At 56.9% G+C, this 20232-nt stretch overlaps 3 protein-coding genes across 51 annotated transcripts in view; 1 reads left to right on the top strand and 2 right to left on the bottom strand.

The window, feature by feature from the left end:
- Nucleotides 1–10696, bottom strand: part of MROH1 (maestro heat like repeat family member 1) — a 119108-nt gene extending 108412 nt beyond the window's left edge. For 31 of the 49 annotated variants that reach the window (XR_001446916.3, XR_013397557.1, XR_013397553.1 and 28 more), the window contains exon 1: nt 10635–10696. The gene's annotated coding sequence lies outside the window, so the exon portion shown is untranslated. Of the gene's footprint in view, nt 1–10002 lie in introns of all 49 variants that reach the window. The other 18 variants (XM_077944584.1, XM_077944574.1, XM_077944580.1 and 15 more) reach the window with 5 other exon arrangements.
- Nucleotides 10697–11237: 541 nt separating this feature from the next.
- Nucleotides 11238–17061, top strand: LOC100429764 (testis-specific serine/threonine-protein kinase 5-like). Its single transcript, XM_077944700.1, is given in 11 exon segments — nt 11238–11771; nt 13828–13926; nt 14060–14401; nt 14785–14859; nt 14861–14893; nt 15123–15325; nt 15415–15470; nt 15793–15865; nt 15867–15923; nt 16063–16166; nt 16566–17061. Coding segments are annotated over 11 exon segments (1368 nt in total). The 5' UTR covers nt 11238–11678; the 3' UTR covers nt 16799–17061.
- A 95-nt stretch (nt 17062–17156) lies between these two features.
- Nucleotides 17157–19940, bottom strand: HGH1 (HGH1 homolog). Its single transcript, XM_001090013.5, has 6 exons — nt 19286–19940; nt 19107–19207; nt 18902–19000; nt 18611–18702; nt 18401–18523; nt 17157–18325 (listed from the first exon to the last, which is right to left on the bottom strand). Exons 1-6 carry the CDS (start codon nt 19876–19878, stop codon nt 18143–18145), a joined length of 1191 nt encoding a protein of 396 aa, XP_001090013.4. The 5' UTR covers nt 19879–19940; the 3' UTR covers nt 17157–18142.
- Between the last annotated feature and the right edge of the window lie 292 nt (nt 19941–20232).

The following is a 20232-nucleotide window of genomic DNA, read 5'->3' as shown; positions in this document are numbered from 1 at the left end:
GGATAACTTGAGGTCAGGTGTTCGAGAGCAGCCTGGCCAGCATGATGAAGCCCCGTCTCTACTAAAAATACAAAAGTTAGCTGGGCATGGTGGCACGTGCCTGTAATCCCAGCTATTTGGGAGGCTGAGGCACAAGAATCACTTGAACCTGAGAGGTGGAAGTTGTAGTGGGCGGAGATCACACCACTACACGCCAGCACGGGCAACAGACTGAGACTCCATCTTAAAAAAAGAGAAAACTGGCTGGGCGTGGTGACTCACACCTGTAATCCCAGTACCTTGGAAGGCCAAGGTGGGCAGATCACGAGGTCAGGAGTTCGAGATCAGCCTGGCCAACATGGCGAAACTCCATCTCTACTAAAAATACAAAAATTAGACTGGGCGTGGTGGCTCACACCAGCACTTTGGGAGGCCGAGGCGGGCAGAGCATGAGGTCAGGAGTTTGAGACCAGCCTGACCAACATGGTGAAACCCCATCTCTACTAAAAATACAAAAAAATTAGCTGGATGTGGTGGCGCACGCCTGTAATCCTGGCTACTCAGGAGGCTGAGGCAGGAGAATCCCTTGAACCCAGGAGGCAGAGGTTGCAGTGAGCTGAGATCACGCCACTGCACTCCAGCCTGGGCAATACAGCAAGGCTCCATCTAAAAAAAAAAAAAAATACAAAAATGAGCCAGGTGTGGTGGTGTGCGCTGTAATCCCAGCTACTCAGGAGGCTGAGGCAAGAGAATTGCTTGAACCCAGGAGGCAGAGTTTGCAGTGAGCCGAGATAGCACCATTGCACTCAAGTCTAGAGACAGAACAAGACTCTGTCTCAAGAAAAAGAAAGAAAACTACAAACCAATATTCCTTATAGACACAGATGTGCAAATTCTTTTTTTTTTTTTTTGAGACAGAGTCTTGCCCTGTCGCCCAGGCTGGAGTGCAATGGCGCAATCTCGGCTCACTGCAACCTCTGCCTCTGCCTCCCAGGTTCAAGCGATTCTTCTGCCTCAGCCTCCTGAGTAGATGGGACTACAGGCACGCACCATCACGCCCAGCTAATTTTTCTATTTTTTTAGGAGAGATGGTGTTTCACCATGTTGGCCAGGCTGGTCTCAAACCCCTGAGCTCAGGCAATCTGCTGGCCTTGGCCTCCCAAAGTGCTGTGATTACAGGCGTGAGCCACCGTGCCCGGCCGGTTTTAATATTTTTAAATTCAGCTGATATAATTCACATCACTGATAAACTAAGAAAGAACAACCATATGATCATCTCAATAAATGCAGAAAAAGCATTTGTCACAATCCAATGTTCACTTATGATAAAAATTCTCAAGAAGAGAAGGGAACTTCCTCAACTAGGAAGAGAAGGAAACCTGCTCAACTTGTTACTTAAGATAAACTGGCCGGGTGCAGTGGCTCACGCCTGCAATCCCAGCACTCCAGGAGGCCGAGGCAGGTGGATTACTTGAGGTCAGGAGTTCGAGACCAGTGTGGCCCACATGGTGAAACCCCATCTCTACTAAAAATACAAAAATTAGCCTGAGTGGTGGTGGACGCCTGTAGTCCCAGCTACTCAGGAGGCTGAGGCAGGAGAATCACTTGAACCCAGGAAGCAGGGGTTGCAGTGAGCTGAGATCATGCATTCTGGCCTGGGTGACAGAGCAAGACTCCGTCTCAAAAAAAAAAAAAAAAAAAAAAAAAAAAGAAAAACACCTAAGAAAAATCTTTAGTTAACATCATACAACTGGCCCTTGAACAACACAAGTTTCAACTGCATGGGTTCACTTATACACAGTTTTGCGTCAATAAATATATTGGAAAACTTTTTGGAGATTTGTGACATGTTGAAAAAACTTACAGACAAACATAGTCTAGAGATATCAAAAAAATTTAAGAAAATGTGAAATATGTCATGAATGCATAAAATATATGTAGACACTAGTCTATTTTATCATTTACTACCATGAAATATACACAAATACGTTATAAGAAGTTAAAATTTATCAAAATAGGCCGGGCGCGGTGGCTCAAGCCTGTAATCCCAGCACTTTGGGAGGCCGAGACGGGCGGATCACGAGGTCAGGAGATCGAGACCATCCTGGCTAGCACGGTGAAACCCCGTCTCTACTAAAAAATACAAAAAACTAGCCGGGCGAGGTGGCGGGCGCCTGTAGTCCCAGCTACTCGGGAGGCTGAGGCAGGAGAATGGCATAAACCCGGGAGGCGGAGCTTGCAGTGAGCTGAGATCCGGCCACTGCACTCCCGCCTGGGCGACAGAGCGAGACTCCGTCTCAAAAAAAAAAAAAAAAAAAATTTTATCAAAATATACATGTACACTTACAGACCCTACGTGCTGCCGTCTGCAGTCAAGAGAAATCTAAACAAACATAAAGACACAGTGTTGACAGGCCCAGCGCAGTGGCTCACGCCTGTAATCCCAGCACTTTGGGAGGCCAAAGCAGGCGGATTAACTGAGGTCGCGAGTTTGAGACCAGCCTGACCAACATGGAGAAACCCCGTCTCTACTAAAAATACAAAATTAGGCTGGGCGCGGTGGCTCATGACTGTAATCCCAGAACTTTGGGAGGTCGAGGTGGGTGGCTCACGATGTCAGGAGTTCAAGACCAGCCTAGCCAACATGGTGAAACCCTGTCTCTACTAAAAATACAAAAATTAGCCAGGCATGGTGGTGGGTGCCTGTAATCCCAGCTACTCGGGAGGCTGAGGGAGAGAATTGCTTGAACCTAGGAGGCAGAGATTGCAGTGAGCCGAGATCACACCACTGCACTCCAGCCTGGGCCACAGAACAAGACTCTGTCTAAGAAAAAAAAAAAAATTAGCTGGGCATGGTGATGCATGCCTGTAATCCCGGCTACTCGGGAGGCTGAGGCAGGAGAATCGCTGGAACCCAGGAGGTGGAGGTTGCAGTAAGCTGAGATCACGCCATTGTACGCCAGCCTGGGTGACAAGAGGGAAACTCCGTCTCAAAAAAAAAAAAAAAAAAAAAAAAAAAGATGCAGTATTTTTTTTTTTTTTTTTTTGAGACAGAGTCTTGCTCTGTCGCCCAGGCTGGAGCGCAGTGGTCGGATCTCGGCTCACTGCAAGCTCCGCCTCCCGGGTTTACGCCATTCTCCTGCCTCAGCCTCCCGAGTAGCTGGGACTACAGGTGCCCGCCACCTCGCCCAGCTAGTTTTTTGTATTTTTTAGTAGAGACGGGGTTTCACCGGGTTAGCCAGGATGGTCTCGATCTCCTGACCTCGTGATCCGCCCGTCTCGGCCTCCCAAAGTGCTGGGATTACAGGCTTGAGCCACCGTGCCCGGCCAAGATGCAGTATTGAATCACAACTACACAGAATTAAGTGTAGCACATACTGTAGGACTGTGGTATTTCCATAGCCACCTCTCATTGCTACTGCAGTGAGCTCAGGCACTGAGTGTATCTGCTTAACACACCGTGGGACGCCATCACCCCCGCGTGAGCGATTTGCAGTAAAGCCCGTGGTTCTCCCACATTTTTCAACATGTTTAGTCAGTGCTTTGAATGACACCACGGGACCCATACAAAGTGCCAGCAGTGGTGCTGGAAGTGTTCCCCAGAAGCAGAATAAAGCCATGACTTTACAAGAACAAGTTGAATTGCCTGGTTTGTACCATAGACTGAGGTCTACAGCTGTGGATCACTTGAGGTCAGGAGTTTGAGACCAGCCTGACCAACATGGTAAAACCTCATCTCTACTAAAAAAATTTTTAAAAATTAGCCAGGCGGCCGGGCGCGGTGGCTCAAGCCTGTAATCCCAGCACTTTGGGAGGCCGAGACGGGCGGATCACAAGGTCAGGAGATCGAGACCATCCTGGCGAACCCAGTGAAACCCCATCTCTACTAAAAAATACAAAAAACTAGCCGGGCGAGGTGGCGGGCACCTGTAGTCCCAGCTACTCGGGAGGCTGAGGCGGGAGAATGGCGTGAACCCGGGAGGCGGAGCTTGCAGTGAGCTGAGATCCGGCCACTGCACTCCAGCCTGGGTGACAGAGCAAGACCCCGTCTCAAAAAAAGAAAAAAAAAAAAAAAAAAAAAATTAGCCAGGCGTGGTGGCACGTGCCTGTAATCCCAGCTACTCGGAAGGCTGAGGCAGGAGAATGGCTTGAACCCAGGAGGCAGAGATTACAGTGAGCCCAGATTGTGCCACTGCACTCTAGCCTGGGCAACAGAGCCAGGCCCCATCCAAAAAAAAAAAAAAGGGCAGGCACTTTAGCTCACACCTGTAATCCCAGCACTTTGGGAGGCCAAGGCGGGCGGATCACCAGGTCAGGAGATCGAGGCCATCCTGGCTAACACGGTGAAACCCCATCTCTATTAAAAATACAAAAAATTAGCCGAGTATGGTGGTAGGTGCCTGTAGTCCCAGCTACTCGGGAGGCTGAGGCAGGAGAATCGCTTGAACCTGGGAGGCAGAGGTTGTAGTGAGCTGAGATCGCACCACTGCACTCCAGCCTGGGCGACAGAGCAAGAATCTGTCTCAAAATAAATAAATAAAAACAGAACTGCCATATCATCCAATGATCCTGAGTACGTATCCAGAGGAAATGAAATTAGGATTCAAAAAAGACGTCTGCACTGCCATGGTTACTGCAGCACCATTCACAAAGGCAAGATATGGAAACAGCCGAAGTGTGCGCCAATGGATGAATGAATAAAGAAAATGTGGTATTTATTTAAAGAAAGAACAAAATAAAAATAAAACAAAGACAATGTGGTATAGATCACAATGGAGTATTATTCAGTCTTAAAAAAGGAGGCCGGGCACAGTGGCTCACACCTGTAACCCCGCACTTCGGGAGGCCGAAGCAGGTGGATCACCTGGGTCAGCAGTTCGAGACCAGATTGGCCAATATGGTGAAACCCCATCTCTACTAAAAACACAAAAATTAGCCAGGTGTGGTGGTGAGCACATGTAATCCCAGCTAGTGGGGAGGCCGAGGCGAGTGAATTGCTTGAACCCAGGAGGCAGAGGTTGCAGTGAGCCGAGATCAAGCCATTACACTCCAGCCTGGGCAACAAGAGCGAAACTCTGTCTCAAAAAAAAAAAAAAAAAAAAGAAGAAGAAGAAGAAGGAATTCCTGTCATTTGCAAGAAATGGGATGAACTGAAGAATGTTATGTAAAGTAAAATAAGCCAAGAACAGAACGACAGCCACACGATCTCTCACACGTGGAATCCCAACTTCTATGAAAAGCTGAACTCCTAGAAGCAGAGGAGAACTGTGGTTACCAGGGGCTGGCAGAGGCGGAGGACTGGGGAGATGTTGGTCACAGGGTCAATGCTTCAGTTAGACAGGAAGAATAAATTCAAGGGATCTATTGCACAACATAGATGACTAGAGTTAACAACAACGTGATATATACTTGAAAATTGCTGACAGTAGATTTTAAGTGCTCTCAGCACAAGTAGAAAGTACTTGAGGTCATGGCCGGGAGCGGTGGCTCACGCCTGTAATCCTAGAACTTTGGGAGGCCAAGGCAGGCAGATCACAAGGTCAGGAGATCGAGACTATCCTGGCTAACATGGTAAAACCCCGTGTCTACTAAAAAATACAAAAAATTGGCCAGGCGTGGTGGTGGGCGCCTGTAGTCCCAGCTACTCAGGAGGCTGAGGCAGGAGAATGGCATGAACCCGGGAGGCAGAGCTTGCAGTGAGCCAAGGTTGCGCCACTGCACTCCAGCCTGGGCAACAAAGCAAGACTCCATCTCAAAAAAAAAGAAAGTATATGGGGGGCCGGGCGCGGTGGCTCAAGCCTGTAATCCCAGCACTTTGGGAGGCCGAAACGGGTGGATCACGAAGTCAGGAGATCGAGACCATCCTGGCTAATACGGTGAAACCCCGTCTCTACTAAAAAATACAAAAAACTAGCCGGGTGAGGTGGCGGGCGCCTGTAGTCCCAGCTACGCGGGAGGCTGAGGCAGGAGAATGGTGTGAACCCGGGAGGCGGAGCTTGCAGTGAGCTGAGATCTGGCCACTGCACTCCAGCCTGGGCCACAGAGTGAGACTCCGTCTCAAAAAAAAAAGAAAGTATATGAGGTCATGTATGTGTTAATTAGCTTGATTTAGCCATTCCACAAGGTATACATATTTCAAAACAGGTCAGATACCACAAATATATACAATTTTGTCAATTAAAAAAATAATTTTTCACATGCCTGTAGTCCCAAGCTACTCGGGAGGCTGAGGCAGGAGAATGGCTTGAACCCAGGAGACGCAGGTTGCAGTGAGCCAAAATCGTGCCACTGCACTCCAGCCTGGCAACAGAGTGAGACTCCGTCTCAAAAAAAAAAAAAAAAAAAAAATTTTTTTAAATCAAATACAAGGCAGTTATGATAAATCAATCATAATGTATGAGAAGATAACCTGCCTTATACTAACATAGTAGTCCCCCCTTATCTCTTACCCTGTTTTACTTTCCTTGGTTTCAGCTACCCACAATCAAACACAGTCCAAAATATTAAATAGAAAAATTCCAGAAATGAACTCATGTTTTAAATTGCACGCTGCCCTGAGTATTGTCATAAATTGTTCTATTTTGTTATTTATTGTCAGTCTCTCGCTGTGTTTCATTTATAGTCACACTTTATCATAGGTATATAGGTATGAGAGTAGCCCTGTGGAGAGGGAAGGACTACGGTATGCAAAGGAGCTTGTGCACATCCCTGAGATAAACAGGAAAGAGCAAAGGACGTGCACTTCTCAGAAGACAGAGAGATGGCCGGCAGACATATGGGGACTGTGCTGACTGCCCCTAGGATGAACAGAGGCACTCAGCTGCCCTTCCAGAGCTGACCGACAGCAGTGCGGCTCGGTGCTGCGGAAATGTTCCCTTGTCCCCGTCGCAGGGCGTGTGATGTGGGTGTGAACTGCTTCTTCAGTGCCCCACTGCCCAAACCTCTAGGGGAGCACAGAGACGGACAGGCTGTATCTAGGGGTGAATGTCTACAGCTGAAGTCCCAGTGGGCGTGTGTTCCAGGGTGCTCTTTTACTTTGCTGTCTATAGGCAGCTTGTGTTAGCCAGTTCAATTATACCCTTTACTTCTCACAAGGACAGAGGGCTTTCTGTATCCCAGGTTCTTGCCCCTTGGTGTAATGGAAGAATCGGATCATACCTGGGCTTGGAGAATGAGTGTAAAGTGTTATTGAGTGGAAGAAGCTCTAAGCCAATGGGGGAGCCGGAAGGCAGATGGTCTTCCCCTGGAGTTGGGCCGCTTGGCGGCCCCGGCTCTCCTCTGACCGACCGTCCTGGCCAAACTCCGCCTTGTCCAGCCAGTCGATGGCCTGCCAGCGTGCTGGCGTCTGTTGGTGTGCTCTTCCACGGGTGTGCTCCCCTCGAGGTCCAGCTGCTGTGTCTTCTTCCGTCAATCTGCTCCTCTCCATGTCCAGCTGCCTGTGTCCCTGCCTTGCTAGCGTCTTGGAGTTTGTTTGTTTGTTTTGTTTTGTTTTTTTGAGACAGAATCTTGCTCTGTCACCCAGGCTGGAGTGCAACGGCGCGATCTCGGCTCACTGCAACCTCCGCCTCCCAGGTTCAAGAGATTCTCTTGCCTCAGCCTCCTGAGTAGCTGGGATTACAGATGCCCACCACCATGCTCGACTAATTTTTGTATTTTTAGTGGAGACGGAGTTTCACCATGTTGGCTAGGCTGGTCTCAAACTCCTGATCCACCTGCCTGGGCCTCCCAAAGTGCCGGGATTACAAGCATGAGCCATCACCCTCGGCCTGGGTCTGTTTTTATAGGCACAGGAGGAGGGTATGGCAGGCCAGGGTGGTCTTGGGAAATGCAACATCTGGGCAGGAAGGCAGGAGTGCCTGTCCTCACCTAGGTCCGTGGGGGTGGAGCCCTAGCCAGAGACCATGCCCTACTCTACCCAGCACTTCCCTTCCCCCATTCCATAAGGGACCACGCTGTTCTCTTCCTAGCACTCCCATATGAGCAGCTGGATAAGGGCTCAGTGGCAGAGCCAGTAAGCCACGAGCAGGCATGGAAAATCCCTGTGCCCTGTCCCACCACCTATAAATGGTGATGATCAGTGATGACCAGTACCTCTATTTGTAGGCTACATGGCAAAAAGTGTCACAAGTCAAAGACTTGCAGTGAGGCCAGCACACAGTTGAACACCAAGAGCATCTGACGTGCTGAGGACAGGGGCCACTCATGTGCTGGTGCCAGTAGCAGAGCCTGAAGAACAGCTGCAACAAGACTCAGTGGCTAAATTTCCACTTTTCCACATCTATCTACAGATGCCCTAACACTAGTACACAGACATGTATGTAACGGGGATGTCAGAAAAAAAACACAAATGCTAATCAGGGCTCTGGTTAAATTACTAAAAAGCAAACGAACGGGAGAAGGTGGCAGGCAGGTTTGATAGGGTTTTCTCTCCCTACATAGCACACATTTCTGTGTGAATGAAAGAGCTGCTTCCTTTTCATTTATTCAACCACATTCAGTAAACACCCGCCAGTCACCATAACAGGCCCAGAGTTCCTGTCTTGAAAGCCCTCCGGCCACAAACAGCATGGCTGCCCCACCCGTGCACACAACAGAGGCACTGCATTGGGTCTGAAAGGGTTAGGTGGGGGTGTGCGAGGCTGTGCAGGCCACAGGAACCATAGCCCAGAAGCACTGGTGAGCCAGCCTGCGGGGCTGGGTGTGTGCAGGGAGAATAGGAGGTCACAGAATGCCCCACCCATGCGTCAGGTCCAAGGAACCTTCTCTCCTAGCACAGCAGCCGCAGAATCAACCTCCAAAGTCACCAACAAGGCCTGGGCTGATGACCCAGGGAAATGCAATCCCACAGCCCACTGCTCACAGTCCACCGAGAACATGGTTCCTCAATACAGGCCACACCAAGCTGTGTCACTGGTGCGCGTGCAAACCCCCAAAACCAGGTGGCTCCTCCAGCTCAGTGCAGAAAGCACATTTCTCATGATGGGCAGCAGTCCGTGTTCTCTGAGCACTGACTAGGAGCTCGCAAGAGCCACGGGAGCCTTTCATGGTGCTCCTACCCCAAAGAGACCAAGCTGTGTGGACTGGCACAGACAGAGGATGTCTACCCCAAATAACCAGCTCTGTGAAAGGGGGCTATGAGACAGAGGGTAGCAACCAGGCTTCTCTCCTGGGCCTCTGTGGACCCTGGGAAAGAAAACTAAGCACAGGTACCTGTTTCCTGACACAGGCGACAGCCACAAACTCAGGCAAACACACGCCCCACATCCTCCACCTCTGATCCCCTGGTGTCCTGCAGCAGTCAGCAATCAACACCAGCCAGTGGGAAATGATGAAGTGCAGGTCTCCACAAGCCACAGAGGCCTGCATGTCAGTTTCAAGTTAAAGACAGCTCAACCTCAGGTCATTCCACTCTGACATCAAAGAGACCAGAGACACCTGTTCACGAGGACCTTGGGAGCCTGAGACTAAGCAGTGAAGATCCTGCTGACAGCAGCACCCCAGGGTGCCCAGACTGTCCATGCAGCCACGTCACAAACACGTACCGCCGATGAAACATGCCGCAAACAACGATTCCCACACGCATCTCCAGCCCTCGCCTCCCCAGGACATCTCCATCCATGGTCATCGCACTGAGACCCAACAGCTCTAAACTCATCACCCTCACCTGACTTATCACCGGCCCTACCCTGCCTGCGTCTTACCGCATCGTGTGCGTTCACCACCATCCCCTTCCAAAGTGGTTCCTGCCTACGGGGCTGTCCCCGACCCAACTCTGCTCACACCCCTGAGTTCGGCCACGCCCCCGTACCCCTTTCTGCTTACCTCACTGCACTTGAGTTTATGGGTCTGTCCCTTCCCCACCTGAGCAGGCAAAGGAGCCCCTCCCCAGAGTGTGTAGGGCCGAGCCACCAGCGCCCGCGGAGGGGTTCCTCTGACCCTAACACTGCAGCTGCACTGACGCTGCCCGAAAACCCGACCCCAAATCGGCCGCTCAGCTCCTGCCCGGCAGCCCCTAGGTCTCACCTTGGCTGAGTGAGGGCTGGCTCCCCGCGGCCCTGCCAGCTCTATGCCCTGCACGCTATGACCAGTCATCCTCGTGACTAGGGACAAATCACCTTCCTGCTCGCGATCGTCAGAGAATACGGAAGGCATACGGAGGCCGGGGCACGCCGGCTTTGCAGGCTCCAGGCGTATGCTTGGCTTCCCGGAGAGAGGACCCCCGGTGGCCCCGCTTGGGGGAGAAGGGCCGGGGACCACCGCGCTCCCGGGGAGGGCCGGGCACCGGGGACCACCGGGGTTCCGGGAGGGGCGGGCACCGGGGACCACCGCGCTCCCGGGAGGGGCGGGCACCTGGAACCACCGCGCTCCCCGAGGAGGGGCGGTCGAGCGGCCGAGACCACTTAGCGGCGCGGAGGAGAGAACAGCCGCACAGCTCCGGCCTCTCTTCCGGGCTGTGGCGCGGCGCACACCTGAACCAAGGTCCCCGCGACACCCAGGACCCTCCCAGCGTTCGCCCTGTGACCTTGGGGAGGCGCCTCCTGACTCGGCTTCCTCCGCGGCCCCGCCAAGGGAGCGACCTCAGGCTATCCAGCCCAGACTTCCCCGGGAGGCGCTTCCCCAGCGCCGCCGAAGGCTCATCCCCGCCCGCCGTTTACCTGAGGAGCCGCCGCCACCTCCGCCGGGGAGCCGCCTTCCCGCCCAGCAGTGGCCCCGGAGTGGGCGGAGCCTCGCGCGCCGAGCCCGCCCTCGCTGCCTTCTGGCCAACCGCAGCCCGGAGCGCGGCAGTAGGTCCCCGCCCCCGAACGATCTCCGCAGTTATTGGTCAGGTGCACGTCTCTCACGCTCGCTCCACCCCGCCCACCTTCATTTGCAAAGCAAGAGTGCGCAGACTCGGCTTTCGCTCGGCCCCGCCCCCGGCCGCTCCTGGGCCACCGCCTCTGTCTGAAGAGCGCCAGCGCGGCCGCCACTGCGCAGGCGCGGCCTTCAGGCTCGTGACAGCGACGCCAGCCGTCCCCGTTCCCCCGTCGGACGCACAGATCCCTGGCGACCTCCGCTCCCAGACGCCGGAGACGCGGGCTCGGCGCGGCGTTGCGGCCGCTCGCAAGCACACGCCCGCCCTCTGTCTGCCCGGAAGCGCCCGCTGGAGGCCGCGGCACCGGGAGAGGGGCAGGACACTCGGGGCCCTGCGCTCGTTGGGAAAGAGGCGGCCAGCGGGGTCCCGGGAGCTCGGGACGCGATAAGAGCGATGTGAGGAAGGAAAGCGCCCGCCGCGCGTCCAGGCTGGGCGTCGGCAGAGGCGGAGGCGGCGGGAGCAGCGCAGGCAGGATGTCCACTCCAGGCCGGAGGGACTGGGCTCCCGCTGTGGGGACGGCGCCCAGGAGAGCACAGGACCCTTCGCGGATGTGGGCGCGGCCCCTGCGGCGAATTGCCACGCGCCTGTGGCCCTGTCCCCTCCCGGTCTCGGAGTCGCCTCCGCGCCACGCACACAGCTGCTGCGCGCAGCACAACCCCGCTTTCGCTCCGACCGCAAACAAGCGCCAGCCCCTCCGCCAGGGGGCAGGCCTGAGTCTGCATTTTCTCCCTAGGGCTCCGCACAAATCCCAGCACGGGACGGCTGCCCAGTGAAGCCCCGGGAATGAATTCAAGTGCAGCCAACGACGCGGATAATCGAGACTGCAAAGGGAGGGTGGACAGAGCCAATGGCCGTTCTGAGCCTGCAGTCATCAGTTGGCTTGACACTCGCGGGCTTCCGGCCGCGCCCTGGCACTGGTGGGAGCCGGGAGGGAGAGGAGGTGCGCCGCAGGGAGCGCAGGCTCCCAGGCTCCGCTGCAGAGCCCAGAGGCTCAGCTACCCTGGGTCGGGACCACCTGGCTCCGGTTCTAGAGTGGCCGTTTCTTGCAGCCCCCACCTTCGACGATCTCCACCCTGCCCCCGTGCCTCTCCAGCCCTTCTAACACTTGAGCAACCAGTCCCACCTGCTTAAATTGCCTGAAGCAGTTTCTCTTTTTTCCTCACCCCCAGGTCAACCACAAACCAGTTTGTGTTTTCTGAGGTCTGTCACCCAGGCTGGAGTGCAGTGGTGCTCACTGCAACCTCAACCTCCCCGGGCTCAGGTGATTCTCCCACCTCAGCCTCTGGAGTAGCTGGGACCACAGGGCACACCACCACACCTGACTGATTTTTAAATTTTTTGAAGAGACAGGGTCTCACTATGTTGCCCAAGCTGGGTTTTTGTTTTTGTTTTTGTTTTTTGAGAGGGAGTCTCGCTCTGTCGTCCAGGCTGGAGTGCAGTGGTACAATCTCTGCTCACTGCAACTTCTGCCTCCCAGGTTCACGCCATTCTCCCGCCTCAGCCTCTTGAGTAGCTGGGACTACAGGTGCCTGCCACCACACCAGGCTACTTTTTTTTGTATTTTTAGTAGAGATGGGGTTTCACCATATTAACCAGGATGGTCTCGATCTCTTGACCTCGTGATCTGCCAGTCTCGGCTTCCCAAAGTTGTGAGATTACAGGCGTGAGCCACCGCGCTCGGCCCAAGCTAGGTTTTATTGTTGAAATGAGGCCTCTCACTGTTACCCAGGCTGGAGTGCAGTGGCACGATCACAGCTCACAGCAGCCTTAAATTCCTGCGCTCAAGTGATCCTCTTGCCTCAGCCTCCCAAATAGCTGGAACTACAGGTGGGCATCACCAAGTCTGGCTAATTTTTAAGTTTTCTTGCAGAGACAAGTCTCACTATGTTACCCAGGCTGGTCTGAAACTCCTGGACTCAAGAGATCCTCCTGCCTTGGTCACCCAAAGTGCTGGGATTACAGGCATGAGGCACTACACCCAGATCTTGTCCTTATTTCCTGTATCCCAGGCAATTTGCCAAACAAGGGATGAGGGTGAGCAAAGGAATATCAAACACATGCCTTGCTCTCAAAAGCTCATGGTCCAAAAGGGATGAAAAAGTGTGTTTTTCCAGTTCAAGCCAGCTCGTTCCAGGGCCTTTTCTGCAGCAAACATGCCACGTGCACCCACAGATCTCGGTAGAGGAGACTCCAATTCCCCAGACTCACTGGCCTGTACCAAGCACTGGCCCCTTGCAGACATTCCCAGGATGGCTGCCCTCCAGGCTCACAGCCACTGTGCTGTCCAGCTCACAGCAGAGACGACACCTTTGGGTTGGGCTTCCCCACCATGGGGCCTTAATTTCATCATTTGTAAAGCGAGGATTGCTTGGTTGTGTTAGGACTTGAGATCCTGGATGTGAACTGCCCCCACGGGCCGGGCACCTGAATGTGTTCTGTGAATGGGGGCAGGACTGCTACAGGTGGTAGCTGTAGCTGGTGTGACTGCCCAGAATGGCACCCAGCTGGCACTCAGACGTTACCAATAGTGCCCACAGCGCACTCTGGGGTCCAGAAGGGAGGGGCAAAGTTGGCTTCTGTCTCTTGGAGCTGTAGGATCAGAGGTGAGCTCAGGGGTGGGGTCCTTGCTTGCCCTAGGGTGTGTGGTCAAGTCTGCAGAGGTCTCTAGGTGGGAGGCTTCCTGCATCCTGCTGGCCTGGGCTCCAGTGGAGAAGGCTGGGAGACAGACAGGGCTCCAACCACCATTTCAACTGCACGCCTTCCTCTGGCTCAGCCCACCTTAGGGCCCAGCTGAGTGTGGCCGTGGTATCCTCTCGAAGGAGGAAGGGGTGCAGTTGAAATGGTGGTTGGCACGTATGTGTCCCTTTTCCTGTCTTTATGCCCCAGAAATCCCCACCCTCATTTCTTTAATGGCCTTCTGTGGCCAGCCACGTCAAGAGGGGTCCACAGAGGCCTCAGCCTGGCTATAGCTCTTGAATTGGGTTTTCACCTCACAGAGAGTGGGCCCCATGTGGGCAGGACTGGTCCCACAAGATGTCCTCAGAGCGGGCAGGTCCCCAAAACGAGAAGACGTACGCTTCGAGGGCACAATGCAGGTACAGCTCTAGAATTCTCCATTCTAGAACCTGCCCCTCCTCTCCCCAAGCTAGCCCTCCCCCTGCCCAGTCCAGGGCTGTGCCAGCCCCCGCCCTGAGCTCACAGCCCCATCACTCCCTGCTTCTGCCGCAGTCCCAGCAAGTCTTCAGAAGCGTGGCTGCTGCCTCAAGAAGGACGCAGTTCCCACCCAGCGCCCCCCACCTCCCTGGCCCCTGCCCTCTGACACAAGTCAGGCCTCAGTCGTGCCCCCCAAGACTGGTGAAACTGGACCACTACACCCCCTCCCATGCACTGCCCTCCGTGAAGGGCAGCAGCAGGCAGAAGCTGGATCAGAGAACCTTCACAGAGCAGATACATGAGGGCAAGGACAATGGCTACCTGTTCCCCAAAGTGTACTTGGCCGATGCCACCCACAAGTGCATGCACCACAACCCCAAGCTGTCCTCCGATCTGCAGGGCAAGTGCTACACCATGGTAAGGCAGGTTTACCTCCCTCCCCAAGGGGCTCCAGTGCCCCCCAGCCTGGCCAGCAGGCCCCTCTGTGTCCCAAACCCACTCAGGCACCATCCAGCTGCTCCAGCTTCCTCCGTCTGAGACTCTCCCCAGTCCCATTTCCTCCCCAGAGGCCTCTCTGGGGCTCCTGCAGGCTGACCATCCCCTGTTCCCAAACCCCTTGAACACAGAGTACTTGGCACAGGAGGGAGTGGGGGCGGTCATCGCTGCCCTCCAAGGGCACTGCTCACCCAGCGTCCCCCCCTGAGGATTCCAGCAAAGTGTATAAAGGACAGGGGCCTGCCTTACCACAGCCAGCCCCTCAGGGGCCAAGTCTCACACAGCAAGTGCCATCCACCCTACAGATAGCTGTCAAGATCGTCTCCACAACCGAGGCCCCGGTGGAGTTTTCCCGCAAGCTCCTGCCCCGTGAGATCTCCATCACTCAACACTACCTACAAGCACCTGAACGTGGTGGGCAGAGGCCTGGACACAGCCTGTCCCCACCCTCCCCTTCCCCAAGGGTAGCTCTCCCCAGCCAGCTGCCTGCCCCAGGCCTATTGCCCCCTCCCCCCACCTTGGACCTCCCTTTTGCCCCAGGGCTGGAGCCCAACCCCATCCTGGAACCTGGATCTGCTACCCTTGACAGTTCCAGCACACCCTTGGCCCTGCCTCAGGGTGATGGCAGGTGTGTGGGCTGCAGGTGCAGCTGTATGAGACCTATCAGAGCAGCCAGCTCGTGCCGGAGCTGGTGGCCCAGGGCGACCTGCTGGAGCACATCAACGCTGCGTTGGACCACCTCTGCCACCCAGGGCTGGAGGAGAAGGAAGTCTTCAGACTGTTCTGGCAGCTGGTCAGTGCCATGGCACACTACCACAGCGTGGGCATCGCCTACCAGAGAGGGCGGCACCTGGGTCAATCGTCTGCCCACAGGCACAGAGAGGCCCACTTGAGCCCAAGCCAGCCCTACCTCCTGCCTCCCCTCTCCCATGCAGGGACCTGAAGGGCGAGAACATCCTGCTGGACAGCCACGGCCTTCTCAAGCTGACCGGTGAGCCCACAGCCCCCGCCCGGACCCCAGCCTGGGGTTGAATGCCTCCACCTGCAGGGCCCACACCCCATGCTTGTCCCAGCCAGGCCTCTGCCTTCAGCTCTCCCAGAAGGCCTGCGGGCCACCCTTACCCACGGGCCTGAGACCACTGGCCTAACCCCTACGTATGCCCCAGACCAGGCCCACCTCATCCACACCCACACTCTTGCTGTCGGCCACACACTGCGTGCAACCCCGCAAGCCTCCACAGCCATCCCTGCAGACTGGCATCCTGCACCCGACCCTCACGCACAGTGCCACCCTCCCCATGCACCTGGTACAGATTTTGGCTTTGCCGACTGCGTGGGGCCCAGGAACTCACTGCTCAGCACTTTCTGCGACTCCCCAGTCTACACAGCCCGAGATCCTCGTGAGCAGCAAGTATAGCAGGGAGCAGGCCGACCTGTGGAGCCTGTGAGTGCCTCCCAGGGAGCCCTGACCCCAGGCAATGGGGCAACCTGTGGAGTCTGAGTGCCCCCAGGGCACCCCAACCCTGTGGCCAGGGCCCATGGGAGGGCTGGGGAGAGGCCACACCCGTAGCTCATGTCCCCAGAGGTGTCATCCTCTATGCCATGGTGAGTAAGAAGCTGCCCTTCAAGGAGCCCCAGCCCCACTGCATGCTGCACCTCATGCACTGCGGTCCCACCTTCTGGCCAGGTCTGTTCCCAGGTAAGCACCACCCCATGACCTTCCCACACCTAGCTCAGGCCTAGAGAGCGGCAGTGAAGAAGACCTGGACTCCCAAGGGGGTAGTCCTGCGTGGTGGAAGAGACCGAACCTGGCATCCTCCCCACTTAGGCTGGGAAGCGTTTGGTCCATGCACGGCAGTGACAAGTTCTGGGGAAGCTGGACTGGTGGAGGACCTGACTCAAAATGCAGTTCAGCAAAGGCTGTGGCTGCGAACCTGAGCTCTGCACTAGCCCAGGGCACACTGCCTTGCCCCTCTATGCCTCAGTCTCCCCACTGGCGACAGAACTGACCCCTCTAAGCTGCTGGCACCATTGGCAGTGATGTGCATGGGGTGAAGGTGGGTGCTGGAGTGGTGAGAGGCTGCAGCTGTGAGCCCTCGCCCACAGTGCCAGGACCTGATTTGGGGGCTGCTGCAGCTGCGTCCAAACACATGCCTGGGCCTGCAGCGAACACGCTCTTCCACAGTGCTGTGCCAGGTGTGGTGTGGCCCTGTGGGTGAGCAACTGAGCAGCACGTGGTCCCTCTGCACTCCACCTGACCCCACTGTGGTCCCTTGCAGAGAAGCAAGTGCAGTCCCAATTCCCAGCATCCATGGATGACCTGGAGCCTGGTACAGACTTAAGAGTGCCAATGGCCAGTCCTGTAGCTGCACTGCCCCCAACAGCAGGGCATCCCCAAGGAGAACGAGGGCCCTGAGCTCAGGCCTCCGGAAGCACACCCCAGAAGAGGGGTGGGTTCCGCCCAGCTGGTGCTCTGGAGCACTGTGGCAGCCAGCCTAGGAGTAAGCGCCTCCAGGAGGCGTTCCAGTAAACTGAGGGTGGGGGGGGGGGGGCAAGGCCAAATAAAGCATTTATTCTGTGAAGAGAGTGCAGATGTCTGAGTGCTGAGAGGGCAAGTGGCCTCCAGTGGCAGGCGGGGGCTCTGGCCAGGGGAAAACATGGTCCATACATGCCTGCATGAGTGGCAGAGCTTTATTGGGGGCAGGTGAGAGGAGATCCTGGAGGCAGGAGACGCCTGGCACCCGAGCCTCCAGTTTTAGGGTGTGGAGTGAGGCATTGTGAACACTCAAAAAAACAAGTTAAGCTCCTTCACCAGGGTTCAAGGGGCCAGCCCTCAGAAGCCCAATGCAAGAGGTGGCAGTGAGGTCAGATCGGCTCAGGAAGGGAAGAGTGTGGCAAGCCCCTGTGGGGCTTAGCAGCCACAGACCTGGCAGGTGGGGGGATGCACACAGGTCCAAGGGAGAAGCAGGTAAGATCCCTGAGCCCATAGTGGGCTCTACCACAGGGGCAGAGGGTGGCTGGGGGAGAGGCTTGGACAGGGGCCAGGCTGCAGGCACATCTGGAGGCTCTTGGCAGAGGTAGGAAGGCCAGGGAGGAGTGGCCCAGGCTCAAGGAAGCTGACCAGGGAGATGGCCTAGCTAGAGAGGCCAGTGAGAGCACCCATCCAATCTGAGACTGGGAAACAGGAAGACATAGGGAGTTGACAGGGTTGAGGGCAGGGTCCTGGAGCACAGGTCAAGCAGGGAGGCACAGTCCTAGAAAGACCCCAGGATCTAGGTATGGCTGGGTCAGCCCTTTGAGGCCAGGTCTCAGGGAACAGGGAGCTGAGAGGGAACAGGGAGCTGAGAGGGAACAGGGAGCTGAGAGGGTCTCATGGCTCCCTGGCTATCCGCCTGCCACCTCCACCTTCTGCACAGGCAGCAGAGTCACGGTGCCTGGCCCACAGTACTGCTGTGCGCAACCTTCATTCTTGCTGGTAGCAACACTGCACAGGGCTGGGAAGTGCCTCCAATTCTTACTGGAGCCTAAGTGTAGCTCTGCTTCTCAGCAGGGCACAGTCTCTGAGCAAGGGGACTCAAGGGGCCTGTAGGCAGCTGCAGGAAGGCCTGGTCTGAGAAAGCCTGGCAAAGGGGACCCTGGAGCTTGTGTCCGGCTGCAGGGGCCTCAGGTGGGTGTGGCCCTCTCCACCCATGGCTCTGGGGCCAGCTCCAGCTCCCGCTCCTGCTCCCGCTCCAACTGCTCCTGCTCCTGGCAATCCAGCTGCTGCAGCTGCTGCTCCACATCCTCAGGCACCTGCACCTCCAGCAGGTTTTCCATGCCACGTTCAGGCTCATCCCCAATTAGCACCTGCCAGACGGGAAGCAGGTGAGCAGCGGCCAGCTACAGATACCCCTTCCCCAGCCTCTCCAACCCTGCACCCACCTGGATGAGCTTCTCACAAGCCGCCCGCACATCGGGCTCTGGCTCCCAGCTGTGCAGCTCTCGAAGGATCAGGTAGGCTCCCTGGTCCCGCACCTGCTGCCGACCTGGTGCTGTGGCTGTCAGCTGAGGAGGTGGAAGAGGTTACCCAGATGTCAGCATGCTCGTGTGTGTGTCAGGGATGGTGCTTATTGCAGCAGGGCTCCTGCTCACCAGCATGATGGCTTCAACAAGCATCTTGCGGATGTCTGCATCAGGTTCTCGCTGCTTGTCTGGTGGCAGGTACTGTAAGTCCACAGGCAGCCCTAGGGGTGAGCGTGTGGGAGTCACTGTGTCCCTGAGCTGGGCAGCTGGGCCAGGCTCTGCCTGTGTAAGTCCCACCTGTGCTCAGCAAACTCACTGCTGCAAGGTTTCAGAAGGAGCCTGTGGCCTGGACACCTCTCTCTCCCTCCACTGGCCTCCCTCCTCTCTGGCCAACTCTGAGGCTCCACACTAGCCACTCACGTTCCATCTCTTCCTCGGAGAAATCCTCAGGCCCAGCCAAGGGCAGGAGCAAAAAGGGGAGAATGTCCACCTCAGGTCCAAGCAACCACTCGTGATGTCCTGAGGGACGGTGAGGGTAGGGAGACAGGAATAGAGACTGGTCCAGAGTAGCCCCGAGTCCAGTCCCCACCCCTGGCGACGCCCCCCCGCTACACCCACCACTCACGGTGCTCGAAGCAGCAATTCCGCAGCGTTCCCACCACCCCGCCCCTGCGTACAGAGGAATCGGGGTACTGGGTAAGGGGCAGCAGCCGCTGGACCACGCACCTGTTGGGAGGGGTCACTCAGGGCCGTCCCCGTTAACTTCCGTCCCCTCCCCGCCCGCGCGGGCGCCCTGGGCTTCACCTGTCGGGGTCCAGTAGGAAGGCCCTCGCCGCAGGCAGTTGGCTGACGTTGGAGAGCAGCGGCGCCAGGTAGTGCAGGGGCGCGCGGGCGTTGTAGCCGGGCGTGCACAGCGCCCGCACCAGCCGCTCCAAGCCCGAGTCTGCCGGCTCCGCGGCCGCCAGCGCAGCCATCAGCTCGGCACACGGACCCGGCTCGCGACTGAGGTTGGCCAGCGCGGCGGCCGCCTCCTCGGCCCAGGGCCACTGCGGGTCCAACGCGCGGCCCAGCAGGCGCGCTGGCAGCCCGGGATCGGCCGCCAGCAACGTCTCGTGCAGGCCGGGGTCGGCGGCCAAGTTCACGAGCGCGCGGGCGGCGTGGCGGGCCGGGGCAGAGGCCGGCGCCAGCTCCACCAGAGCCTGCAGCAGCGCCTCCTGTCCCGCCAGCAGCGCGCGGCCGGGCCCGGAGCCGGTCAACGCCAGCACGTGCCGCACTGCGGCCGCCTGCAGGTCCGCCCGCGCGCCCGGCGCCAGGAAGGGCAGCAGCTTCACCACCTCCGCCTCCGGGCTTGCCTCCGGCCCTCCCGGCGCGCCAGTGCCAGCCCCGGCCTCCCCCATGTGGAGCAACACTCGGCTGCCAACGGACGGCTCCCAGCGCTCCACTTCGGGGTCCGCTGTGTGGCCCGCAGCTCCGCCCACCAGAGGAGCGAGAGCCGCCCTGGCCAATCCGAGGCTGCGCACTGGGCTCAAGGGGCGGGAACGGCGTGCGGGGGCGGGGCCAGGCCGCGCGCGGGGTGTTATGGGTCTCGGTGTCTGGTCGGAAGCTGAGGAGGTCGGGGACTGAGCGCTGGAGGTCCCGAGCCCGGGGGGTTGAGGCCCGGCGCGATTTGGCCGCCTCCCGCGTCCACACTCTCTGGAAACCTCCGTATGCTCTCGGCTAGGTCGGCCAGTGCGTCCCACTGGGCGCTGGCC

Source organism: Macaca mulatta, chromosome 8, assembly GCF_049350105.2.
Source record: "Macaca mulatta isolate MMU2019108-1 chromosome 8, T2T-MMU8v2.0, whole genome shotgun sequence".
NCBI lineage: Eukaryota > Metazoa > Chordata > Mammalia > Primates > Cercopithecidae > Macaca > Macaca mulatta.
The sequence above is the reverse complement of the archived record's forward strand: the minus strand, read 5'-3'. Positions and strand labels throughout refer to the sequence as shown.

Coding starts and splice junctions, on each gene's coding strand:
- HGH1 (XM_001090013.5), bottom strand. CDS start 19,878: ATGGGGGAGGCCGGGGCTGGCACTGGCGCGCCGGGAGGGCCGGAGGCA. Junction 19,001..19,106: donor GAATTGCTGCTTCGAGCACC/GTGAGTGGTGGG, acceptor ACCGTCCCTCAG/GACATCACGAGTGGTTGCTT. Junction 18,326..18,400: donor CTTGTGAGAAGCTCATCCAG/GTGGGTGCAGGG, acceptor CCCGTCTGGCAG/GTGCTAATTGGGGATGAGCC.